The sequence below is a fragment of the Anopheles gambiae genome, chromosome 2 (assembly GCF_943734735.2).
Source record: "Anopheles gambiae chromosome 2, idAnoGambNW_F1_1, whole genome shotgun sequence".
Taxonomy (NCBI): Eukaryota; Metazoa; Arthropoda; class Insecta; order Diptera; family Culicidae; genus Anopheles; species Anopheles gambiae.
Genome location: NC_064601.1, coordinates 76,378,555 through 76,391,346, shown reverse-complemented (window position 1 = coordinate 76,391,346; position 12,792 = coordinate 76,378,555). Strand labels below are relative to the sequence as shown.

The 12,792-nt window shown below is 46.3% G+C and overlaps 1 protein-coding gene across 2 annotated transcripts in view; it reads right to left on the bottom strand.

The window, feature by feature from the left end:
• The window catches only part of LOC1275836 (homeobox protein araucan), a 104,292-nt gene that overhangs the window by 35,564 nt on the left and 55,936 nt on the right, over positions 1 to 12,792 (bottom strand). For both annotated transcript variants that reach the window (XM_061642636.1, XM_061642637.1), the window contains exon 3: positions 1,048 to 1,166. In XM_061642636.1, the coding sequence (XP_061498620.1) occupies positions 1,048 to 1,166 (119 nt within the window). The remainder of the gene's footprint in view (positions 1 to 1,047; positions 1,167 to 12,792) is intronic.

Genomic DNA, 12,792 nt, shown 5'->3' with positions numbered 1-12,792 from the left:
CAACCCCATTGCAAATTATAGTAAACTCCAGAAAGAAAGCTTGTACATAAATTCTAACCCATCGATAAAGACCGTTTTATGGGTGCAACATAGTTTTAAGTCAGTGATCCAGCAAAGCCGTTTGATTATTGGCCACCCAAAAGGCGTCAATACGCAAAGGAATTACCTTTCGTCACGCCATGTTCCGGCGGTAGTTGCGATACCAGCGCTTGCAGCCAACGGTGTTTTTTTTTTTTTTGTTCCCAAACGGTGCCTGGTAATGGTGACCACAAATCTAAGCCACGAAACAACCACCCGAAGCATGCATGGAAACTCAATCTTTCGTTTCCACTACCAACGCCACCGCTTCCCGCGTTCACGCGATATCCTGCTCGGAAGTGAAACATGAGTTATGGCGCGCTGCTGGAATGTGTTCTTTTTCCACCTCAAACACACCAGGATACCGGGCCAGTGGGTAACGTATGCCGTTCCATACGGTAGCAGTCGGCAAGGGGAATCGACAAGACCAATGGACGAAAGAGAGAGAAAAAAATGTACATCCTTCCCTGACCCATTCAGTGAGGCCCCTTCGGTTGCACGAGTTCTTAGGGTGGAAAATTGCGGGAAAACTCCACCAAAACAAGTAGCGCTAATAATAATGAACCTCCCAAGCGAAAGTGCAGGAAGGAAGTAACTACTTTCCTTTTCCCGCTCGTTAGCAGGGGTAACTTGCGGGGATGATTCTAGTGGTGGCCAAATTGAATCACAATCCACCAAACCAATCCTCTTCGAAAACCACTTTTTTGTTCTTCTTCTTCCTCTGCCGACCTCCGGAAAGGAAACAGCGGACACAGAGGGAGACTCAACACTCGAGCACGCGTGAGCGTGCTGTCCTTCGACCGAATTTCCGCCGATAAATTATTTTCTCATTCACTCCCTCGTCGCGATTTCCCCCAATTTTTTTCTAGACGATGTGAACGTGGGAGTAAAAAGGCAATACTTTATCAGCACAAGCATTGGAGAGCATTTGTAGAAATGTGATTGTGCGTGTGTGTCAATTCGACTTACCCATAGGCAGCTAAGGTTGGATCGTACGGATAGTATCCGGTCGTTGGCTGCAGTCCGGCGGAAGTCCACGCCGTCATATCACTTGTTGGCCCACTGTCCTTCAGGGCGTACGGGTTGCTCTGCAAAGGTGAAAGAAAAGACAAGCAAACAGGATGATAAAACATATGCTCAAATTGTTGTTCAAGCGCTCGCAGCAACAGAACCTATGTTAAGACGAACGGAACTCTCGGCAACTCTCTGTTTTGGTTCGGAGGGGGAGGTTTGGTTCGGTAATGAAAGCATCACAGACACACAAAATTGTAAATTGAAAATACTGCCACATACGGCAAACGAACCATAGCTTCTTAAGTAGATGAGGCCAATGCGATGTGTTTCGTTCGTTCGTCCCACCGAGGGCAGATTGCGATCAAGCGGGCATTATTAGCACATAACCCGAGCGCTGCCGAGGGCGTGTTGATAGGTGATGGGCTTCCTGCCGCGTTCCACACATTCCACGCCGCTAGCCGCGTCCGCTCGAATTAGCCCGGACAAAACAAAACAATTAACACTTTTATGATTTTATTATTGTTTTGCAATGCAACGATTCCCCTCCCTTATGGGGCTGGCACTCCGGCAGAACGGCGGGCGTCTCCCTTGCTACCCTCTCTGCGCTGCGAGTGCGAATGCAAGTGAGCGTGTCTCGTTTATGCTGCAAGTACGTTTATGGTGGTGATTTCATTTCCCTGCTGCTCCACCCGAAGGCCTTCATCTACCCCCTCGTTCTCACCCACTCGTTCGCAGTTCCAATTCCGGATTGAGTGGCGCAGATAATAAGCAGCGACACGAACCATAGAGAGCGGGAGAGTGTGCAGCGTCGTCAAAGAACAACGACACAAGGCATGCTTGTTTGTAGTTGCTCCCTTTTTGCACTCCGGTTTTTATGATTAACAAATATACTCATCTCATGGTGTTTATTTTTCCTCACCCACGGATCCGTTTCACCGTTAGCACCACTGGGCGGGGGATTGTGGGGAGGGGAGGGGGGGGAGTTTTCCGATTGTTTATGGTGTGTATAATTTTTTTTTTTTACCTGTATGCTTTCAGAAGCGATTATCTTTCGTCTTTCTGTTTTGTTACTGCACGTTGCACCACAGCAAGCGAATGAAGGAAAACAAAACACCCCCCGAAAAACTTGCTGCATTGTAGAATGAATTACAAAGATCGGGAATATTAACTTTACTCCCGCTTCTCTCTCTCACTTAACGCTAATTATCGAAACATAGCGATGGATCAGTGAAAACAATCCACAACAACTCATGGAAATTTTTTAGCGAAGGAATCCTTCCCGACGATGCACCACTCTGGAGCGTAAAACAATAAACGCAAACGTAACAGAACGAAGGTGGTAGGAGGAAAAATAAATAAACTGTTAAAACACACATAAACACGCTTACCCTGCAGACGAGGTGTGTGCGTATGTGTGCAGACCCTCATCATGTGTTAACTTTTTGACCGACTTCTGCTGGTTGAGGCTCTTTCCAACCCTTTCGGTGGGTTAAACAACCTGTTCCGCATGTTTTAATAGGCTCATAACAGATCCGTAAACTGGAGTTCTGAATTATTACATTTTATTTAAAACCAAATATGTTTTGTGCATAAAATTATAAACACTGTGGCGTTTATATCAGCGAGTCACTCGGCTGTATCGTGATCTTGTTGAATTGGATCGCTTGGAACGTAGTGCGTGGTTGTGTGATGTCTTTATGTGAAACACTTGTTTGCTGTGTGCATTTGTTTGAAATAAACTATTTTACACTTATAAAACGAGTGTTTCAATGCCACTCAACATATAAATAGCCCATTGCTATTGTAACACAGAATGTGTTCTTCGACAACAGCTATAATCGTCCGAAGATGTAGCCACCCTTACTTTCTCCCACAGCAGTCAGCAGACAACTTGAACCTAACATCAAGCAGTACACAATAGTTTACGATAATGAGCAGAACTATCGTATCGCATCGCGGAAACGATCAGTTACAACCAGGAGTTGAGACGCATCAAATGCACACAGGCGCATTGTTGTCGTTGCCGTTACTGTTGCTGCTGCTGCTGCTGCTGCTGCTGCTGCTGCTGCTGCAGCTATTGCCGTTGTACATGGACGTACGACATTTTTTATGTTTCAATTAAAAGCCACCGAAATGCCATCAAGGTGATACGAAGGTATCCTTTTACAAGCTATAAAACCAACAATAAAAGGGTATTAAAAGAGAATGGCGTCACCACCCGGGAACCTCATCGCTCATCGGGGGCTCCTTTGTGCTCCGGCTATTTGTATCAAAGGGGCATGGTTGGCTGTCTTCCCCGGCACTGGTTCCCCCCGTTTTTATGCTCCGCTTTGCTCCAACCGTTCGCAATAGAAATAACGCCACTTGTTTCGTTGCATTGGCATTCCTTGCCCTGTTGTGGAAATGGCTTGGGCGTCTATTCTTGCTCGCACCCGAACCCAACTTTTCCACCCTGGCTCAATCGGCATAATATGCCACTCTTCATTTCACGCACGATCCCTCCCAGCCCAGCCCGACCCGGTACTTGCGCTGATGCGCTCACGCACTTCGTCTGGCTTTGCGTCCGGGCAGGGAACACCGGCCGGTATGTTTATGGCCGATGGAGAAACTCGTTTGTTTACTTATGGGTGCACCTTCCCTGCCCGCAGATCGCTCGCGTCGAACGCACGGTTCATCAACGCGATATTGAGTTGTGCTGACGCTGGCCAATATATTTCTTGCGCACATTCGTACGCCCGGCCGTGCGAACAGACGGGCATTTTATTTCCTTTTTTTGTATTATTTATCACACATTATTATGATTATTAGCAATACATTTATTTCTCTCACTCTCTTTCTCTGTCTCTGTCTGTCTCTTTCTCGTGGATAGAGAATGGCTTCCGCCGCAGCTCCTTTTGGTGCCGATGCTTTGGCCAGACGAGCAGAAGAGCGAGCAAAAATACCGGTAGCTAAGAAGGCAATTCATTTATCAGTTCCAGCCTAACAAATGGACCATCTTCACGTGTTGCCATCTTCATGCGTCTTACGCACGGAGCTTGCTGGGAGGAAGCCGCGCGTAGCGCAGATAAACCGGGACTGATTTTGGAGCGGGAGCTCAAGAACTTCTCGGGAAGCTGTTTTAAGCCGCACGATTGAGAAGGACATATTTAACGTGTTTATGATAAGCGGCATAGAGTGATCCCCTTTACGAGGAGATAGAGTAGCAGCCTAGGGAGCCTGCCAAGCGTCGCCCAGAAACACCTTGCATCTTGAATTCGTGTACTTCCCCGTGCGGCACTCGGTCCAGCCGTTTGGGTTCATAATTAATAAATTTATATCGCATCGGTGAACCAGCGGGAACGTTAATGCTGCCCGGGCGCTCGTTTGCACTAAGCAAACAAGAATCGTGTCGTCGGCTCAGGCGTCGTGGCCCGAACAGGCAAACAACCAGTCGACCAGACACGGTCAAAAGTGGCATTCCGTCGATAAAAATTAAGTTATTAATTCCTGCGGAGTGTATTTCGCTGCGTACTGGTACTTTTCACCTTTCGCTTCCATGCCCCTCGGAACGCACCCCGTGTTCCCACGCTACTTTGCACCAGTTTTTAGGGCTGGCCGAGAAGGGCCCGCTCTGCGGGCTACCATTGAAGGGAGGCAGAACGCGTTTCGACGTTGATGGAAAAATTACTCTTTAACGCACATCGCACATCATATGCGCGACTGATGTGTTCCTTTTTTATGGGAATTGATGTGCGTGTGCATGCTCGTTTGTGCGTTCTTTCCTTCGCAGCTCGCCCGGGCCCGATCATGTTCAAAGCCACACTACTAAGTACGGCCGTTCGGTTATTCGGACCGTTTAACCCGTGGAGCAGGTGCTAATGAAAGGAAATCGCCATGTACGGTGTATGACGCCGCGCTACTCCAAGCGCCCGCACGAGCGTCTGCTCGCCCGATCTAGCTCCCGAGGCGCCTCTCGCTCATCGGACCGATACGTCGAACCCCTTTCTTTTCGCGCCTCACGGGGCACATCCTCGGCATAGAACAACTCTATATGCGATGGATCCGTTTTAGGATCCGAAGCATCTATACGCAGCCCGGATCATAAATAATGTACAAGAGCGTCTTTACGAGCTTTGAGGGTACTTTTTTTTCTTTTACATTTGCCGTTTTCCCCTCGTATGTGAGCTTGTTTATTTATTAAGGTCTAAATTTGGAATGCACTAGCCTTAATCTAATAAGCCAACATTTTGGGCCAGCTCATGGACAGACATTAACCGTCTCTCGGGCTAGACAAGTGTTAGCTAATGAAGATCAAACTTAAGCGATGATAATGCAGTCATCAAGAACATGCTATAAATGTGGCGATTAACATGACCGAACCTTTCTTATCACAACCGAAAACTGCTAGTGCAAACTTGTTATAAAATCTGCTGTGGCAAAAGATATTTCCTTCATGCAATTGGTGATGAACATTATAAAAGCAATCCTCCACAAAAAGATGACAAAGTAAAAAAGAAAGCACGATGAAGGGCTGAACGTGCTCAATGAGAATGCAAAAACTAAACCCAGACACTCATGGAATGAGTTTGAGGGCACAAACAAAAAAAGTTTCTGCATAAATCAGGCGATAAAAACGAAATTTTACAACCCCTTCCAGAGCTTAAATCCTTTTAATTTAACCACCATAATCCTGCTCTACATTCATTGAATTGCATATTTTAACAAATTATACTCAACCCATCCCATCTGACCGAACCCGATTCTGACCGCTGCTGAAAGGTTCTGGCCGAGCAAGAGTTACCGGAATAGGAATGGATTAACACGGTCACGGGACGCATTGCCGGATTTTGAGCTCTGACACATAACGGCCTGCGGGTTTTTGAATGGTGTTTAAAATGGTTAAAAATGTCTGTTATGGTGATAAAATATTCCTTGTATTTGTTCGAGAAACCCCTGCCTAATCAGTTTTTAATGTGATTCAATCATTGTTTCTTCAATTGTTCTTCACTTCGTCAGATTGTTCAAAAATAAAATAGAGCTGTTTTAGCGAATTTATTAGCTTGCACATCACAAATCGCTTCAATACGCTCCGCTTCAACATCCGCTAACCGTCCGTAACACTCAGGTGGATTGTTCAAAAGGCAGATAAAGATTATTAGCACACCAGTGCGACAAACGGTGCGTCCGGAAGCAAACGATCGGTCGAACCGTCCCAAGATGGTGGCAAGTGGTCCGCAAAATAAAGCAAAATAAAACTCCCTATCCAACAACAGCAACAAAAACCGGCCAAAGATACGGCAAACGGCTACCGAACACGCTTCGGATCGAAGGGGCCCGCAGGAGGTCGATGGGGACACTAAATAACGGTAGCCGCCAGCGCGGAATGGCATAGCGTGAAAAAATGGTTCAACTTCAACTGCCGGCGGAAGTGTTGGTGCTGGTGGTGGGAATGAAAGGTAGAAACAAAATCACCTACCCTGAATTATGATGATAGTAACGGAATTTATGTTGTGTTAATGACAATATCAGAGTGACATTAAATATGCGGCAATGTATTAGGCACGGCTGTGACTCGAACACCAGCGGGAAGGTTTATTAGCTGTGTTAGAAACTCAACCACCCGTTTTCTCTCTTCTTTTTAGTGTCTTTTTTATTTCTAATATGTTTTTTTCTTTTTAACTAGTACACAGCATTTTCTACCACTCATACAGCGTCCCGGGGAGTCCATTTGTGCGCAACTAAAAAGAACGTGAAAGAAATATGTGATGTGCAAAAAAAAAACATACACTACCTCACTACGCAACAGTGCCCGACTGAGAAGCAATGAAACAGCTGAAGAGGATAGCCAAAAACACTCCACATCGACAACGAGTGTTGAAATGATTAGTTTTACAACTTGATCAAAGACAGTGAACGGCGCTAGGTGGAGCTGTGTGGGGCTACTACATGCAGGGTGCAATGCAAGTTAATTGAACTTCACAACTGCGCCGCATATTGGCCTCACAGCAAATAATGCTGCCAATTTGAGTGCAGTGTGCAAAACTGGAAGCGATACAAACGCAGCAGAAAAAATAGTCCTCAAACCAACAGTTCGCCGTTCAAAAGGGAAAATTTGTCACTCATTTGCAGCTGCCACCGGGGGCAAGACTCGGGTGCGGCTCCCGAGTCTTTGACTGTTTGATTGATGACCGCTGCATCTGCATCTGAAGCCAGTCGGCAAGGCAGTCGGCAACTTCTTTTCACTTTTGTTCGGACAGTTGTGCTGCCAAACTCCTGAGCGCATGCAAAAATTGTCACTCCGTGCACTGGTACCGGCGGCCGTCTTGCAACCGATCGTGCCACTCTGCAGTTCATCTTATCGCTGCTTATCATAATTACATGTACGTGCAGGGAAGTGGAGCAAACGCACAAGCACAATATGCTGGGCGCTGGATGCAGCCGTCACTCTTCGTTGCCGCTGTAATGAAACAAACGATTACAACGGCCAACAAGCGACGAAACGAGTAGCGCGCAAACTGGCTGGCGGTACATTATTTTGGGTAAAGCGTTTTGTTGACGGTTTCTGGATTTTCTTTGCGGGGTTCCGGACTTGTAATGAGTAGTTTAATGATAATTAGATTCACCCTTCGGTTTCGAAATTGTTTACAGTGGTTCCTTGCCGGCTTGATGTTAGATTTATGTTGTGTATGTTTTTACTTGCGAACAAACACTGATGAAAAATGCGATAGCTGGTGGGTAAAGTGAGGCGACTTGCTTCATACAAAGAGCAATGCAAATTCTACAAAAACAACTTCGTTTTGGGAATGTTTAAATTCTATTAAAGTAACGGTTTCAGTTTCATATATCTTTTTTTTGTATAGCGGTAATTATTTTCTCCTTCGTATAGTGATCATTTAAAAAAGATCGCTTCTTCCTGGTGCCACCAACGTTTGTGTCTTGTTAGCGATATTAAATTGTTTCACACGTCATTGGAGTAACCTATCGTGCACTAGCTTGATCGTACAATTTCCGATGACCTGCGTTACGGATCGTCACCATGCGCTGCTAACAAACGAAACAATGCCATTCCAATTTGTAGAGCTTGTCAAAATAAATAAAGCTAACACAGATCGTCCTACCACGACCGCAGCAACGTTCACGATCGTTCACGTGCTTTTATTTTCCGCTTCATTTCATGTTTATATTATTATTATTGTTCACGATCTCAAGATCGTTGCTGTGCAGTTTTAGTACGGTGGGGCGAAGATTGGTACGACGGTCAGCCGCACGACGGTACGCTCAATGAATGTTTAGTTGTCTCGGGTCCCCGCTGGTGAATTGGGAAAAGGTGGCAGTAAATTCAGACACACAAGTCAAAGTGGCAATTTATGGCCAACGGGCTTCACGCATCTCCCGGTCAGATAAATATAATATGAAAGCTGTAACAAAGCCAAGCTCTCCCCCACCGCCGCACAGCGCGACAATCGCCGCCACCGCGCGGGTTGGTGCCACCGAGATGGCTCTGAGCAGCAATTCGGTAAGGTACATCGTCGTGAAAAGGACAGCGTAAAAACTGAGCGGGCGAGTATGTGTCGTTCGGTGGGTGGAATCAGTCGCTTGCCAGCAAACGGCAGCTCGAGCAGCGAATGCGAGCGACAGAAGCAAGAGCGCGAGACGTTGCGAATTGACCCTTTCCTTTATCGCCACTGGAAAATCGTCCGACACAAGAGCTCCCAAACCGTCAACGAGGTAATTTTTCTTCAAACGATTTTGTACGATTCCACTCCCATTTGCGCTGTGTTGCGGTTCTTGCGTCCTGTGCGGCTTCGAACAGGAAATTGCTGCAAACGACGCGAGAATGAAACGTGCTGGGATGTGGTACCATTCACTTCTGGTGCACGTACCGAGTGTAAATCTCATCGAAACGAGTTGACCACTCCATTCATAAATATACTTCGACGCAGATTTAGATACCACGAAATCGACAGCACACCGTACCTGGCAGCATCAACACCGTCTCAGCGGAACGTGAACGACGCTGTCGATAGCAAGCGATCGTGGTGTAAAGGTCTACAAAGAGTTTTCTTCTGGAAATCGGCAGTGAAACAGAACCAGAGTCCTGCAAGGCTCACAATTTGATGGGCTTTTTGGTAAAAATATTTATTATTTCTGTATTGAAACTGCTGAAACTGATTTTTTTTGTAAAGATTGAAAAACTAGCGCAATTCCACTGGCAATGACCCTTCTATTCCTACCATGGATTTGGATTGTTTATTCAATAAAATATTTAAATTTAATTTCCACCTCCTTCTCACACCGCACACGGGCGGAATGTGATAATTCCACGCCAGCAAGAAGAATACTGCTCGTGAAAAATGGCTGCACACCATGCTGCTCACACAATAATACGACACAAGCGACAACAAAAACGCGAATACCTGAACCAATGTGGCCGACTCCTGCTGCTTTCTATGGAGCTGTCAGGCAGGGAACGAAACGAATCCCAAACGAAACATCCCAAAACCCCGAAACTTGTCCTCGATCGCACTGCGTTGCAACGCTGCAACGACCAGCAACAAGAACGATCCATTCGATCTCGGCACACACACACACACGGTGGTGAAGATTACAAATACGATTTCTATACATTTTATATTGCTGGATTCACACAATCGGTGTGAACTATCTGAATTGGGGTGTTTCGCGATTCGCTGCCAGCGTACGCGACCGATTGGGGCAGAAGGGTCGCGACAGCATCCGCAAGCTGCCTGTCGGCGGCTACAGCACATTTTAGCATCCGATCGTGAGCGCGTGAACCACGGACCTAACAATGGGACCCACAACTGTCTAGGGTTAGGGACAGCCGGAGCCGGGCCAAGCATTCGCGAGACGATTTCCGGGAATTGTCGGCATGTCCCGCCAGCTCACCTTTTCCAACAGGATCGCTCGCAGTGCAGCGCGTTTGCGGGCGTCCAATTCGTTCCCAAAGGAATCGTCTCGGCTGGCCCAACCCGGGAACGGAAACTTAAGCGGTGCAGCGGTGAAGATTAATTTACATTCCCCAATTGTGGTACCCAGGACACAAATAACAACAACAAAAATGTCCCCTAAAGAAACGGTTGACACCCGCAGGAACGGTGGAGGTTACGGAATTTGCAAGATAAAAGAACACTGGAATAGCTATACTTGGGCTCAGCAGAACATACGATCTGTTGCTGGGTGCAGTGTATTTATTTATTGTTATGCCTTCCGCAATGGAAGCTCATTATTACTCCTAATGACACATCGATGTAATGAGTTGGCATGGAATTTAAATCGTCTGATACAATACGCGGTAATTAGTTGTTTGCAATCGAGGTGGCTAATCTATTGATGCTATGTGACATTTACCTTCGATGGAAGAACTGTAGCTGTCAACTAAAGCTGTTGAACTGAAACTGTTGAAATATCCTGTGCGTATAATGGCAAACAATAGGATGTTTCTACCATTTAAAAATTGGGCTCATTAAACATAAATCATTCTTGACTGACTTATTCATGCAATGGCTCTCACATTACGTAAAACAAATCTTAAATATACTCCTAATTACACGTTACAACATCAAAGCTGTTTTGCATACGCCCTCCGAAACGGCCATTGCCGATAAGTAAATTAGGCTATTGCAAAGATTAGCGACATTGCTTTAAGGAAGCAGACGGAAGACCTTTTGAACATGATTCGCTCCGTTGCCTTCAATTGAGATGCAAATTAAGATTAATTTTATGTGCTTCTATCTCAGCTCCCCCTTCTCCCCCTGCGGCTATTAGAAATCCGTTGGTTTGCAATGAGATTTTCGTTTACCGGATCAGACCCACGACCGATTCGGCTGTCTTTTGTGTATTTAGTGGATGATGTATTTATTTTTATCTTTCCCAACGAGCGTTTGATGGGCTCTCGTTGTTTTGCGTTTTCCCGCAAACGACATGAAAATTAATTGCCTTCTAGACCTCACGAAACATACCACCGCCAACCGGAGAGAGGAAAAACGAAAACGAACACTGAGGTACCGCGCGACAGCGATAAAACATTTTACTTTTAAGCTTCAGTTCACGTCCGGGCGCTTGTAGGTGGGCCGGGTCCGATGGTGACGACAGGGTCGATAAAAATGGATCGTGAAGATAGGGAAAGGTCTTTGCCTTTCCTTTGCACGTGCTGCACACTCACCCAGCACGAAGGGCGCAAGAGGGGAACTTGCTTTTAATTGGGCCTACCAGTTCTTTTCGTTCAATCTTTTGCCTCTTATTTTTTTGTTTTTCGGTAGGACCTCTGCCACATCATTGCCACCTGTGTGGGTGGTTGGCCCGTTTGGTCGGCTCTGTGCTGGCCGTAACCGAAGACCACCAACCGGATGGACGAAGCGGACGGCCTCGCTGTATACACGTGCCATGCAAAGGCCCAAAAACTCCTTCAAAAACAAAGCGGAAATAAAATCCCGGTGGCAACCGCCGAACAGAAAAGGAAGAGGTGGAAAAAATACCACCGACAGCAGTAACCCAAAAATTCCCCTGGGTGGCCAACTCTTTCAGCGCGAACCTCGAAGTTGGAATATTAAAATTTCGAACCATCATTATTACACCTCGTTATGGGACCCGCTCTTCCTTCCCGGCACGCCGGTGTCGGTGAGCACAACACCATCAATAAAACTCCTTAATGATTCCCTTTTTTCCAAACCGGTGTACGAACCAGACCGTTCGAGTTTGAAAAAACAACAACAACGGCTTGCATCCCTTTCGATTAAACACCAAACACCCGAGGGTGCAGGCGAGGCTGTTAGAGTGGTGTTAGACGATCGATTTCGGTAAGATGTGCCGTCGACAAAACCACACAGACAGAGGACTGAGCACACAACACACAGCACTGTACACTAGCTATCTATAAATACTCGATCACACCCGGGTCGGCAGTGGCGATCGCAAAACCCCAAAAAGGTGATGACAGGTTGAGCTGGCTCAGAAAGCATAGAGCAAAGGAAGCGCGAAACGGTTCAGAATGGGATGAATGTAAATGAGTCGTTCGCATATCGAACGAAAGCCGATCGCGGTCTGCAAAAGAGCAGACGACCATACCGGAAAGCACGCGGTACGATGCACAAACACAGGAGGCACAGAAAAAGAATGAATCGGTGCAAAAAGAAAGCAAGAGACACGAGCAGAGAGCCTTCGCCACCCCGTCGAAGATTGGGCACGGGACGATCGGACACAGCAGGCACACGCGGATCGTAAGTAAATTTGAAATTAGATAAAATGAAACTGTCAATTAATTTTATTCTCAGCAAATAAATTTCATTCCAATGCTTCCTTCCCTTCCACCAATGGGGGGCCCTTTTTTGTGTGAGTGTATTGCATTTTTTGGTCTCGTCTCGCATTCGCGTGCCCTCGCAAAGCCTGGAAGACCTTCACAGTTGACCCCTTTTTGGTGTATCATCCCTTAGCGAAAGTCTTTTTCGGTGGTCCAGGTCGAATAATTAAGCAAAATTGTTTTCGGTGCTTGTTGCGCTGGGCCACACTCTTAATCTTGTGTGCTTGTGTCGCTTTTCTTCTTTATTTGTTTTTTTTTTGCTACTTTTCTTGCCAATGTTCAATGTCTTCTTTTTATTTTGCAAGTTACCTCTCTCTCACTCGCTGTTTCCTTCTTTCCCTCGCTCTTTCTTCGTTGTTCCATAGGTGTGTGCTTGCTGCTTCTTCATATCTTCAACTGCTCTT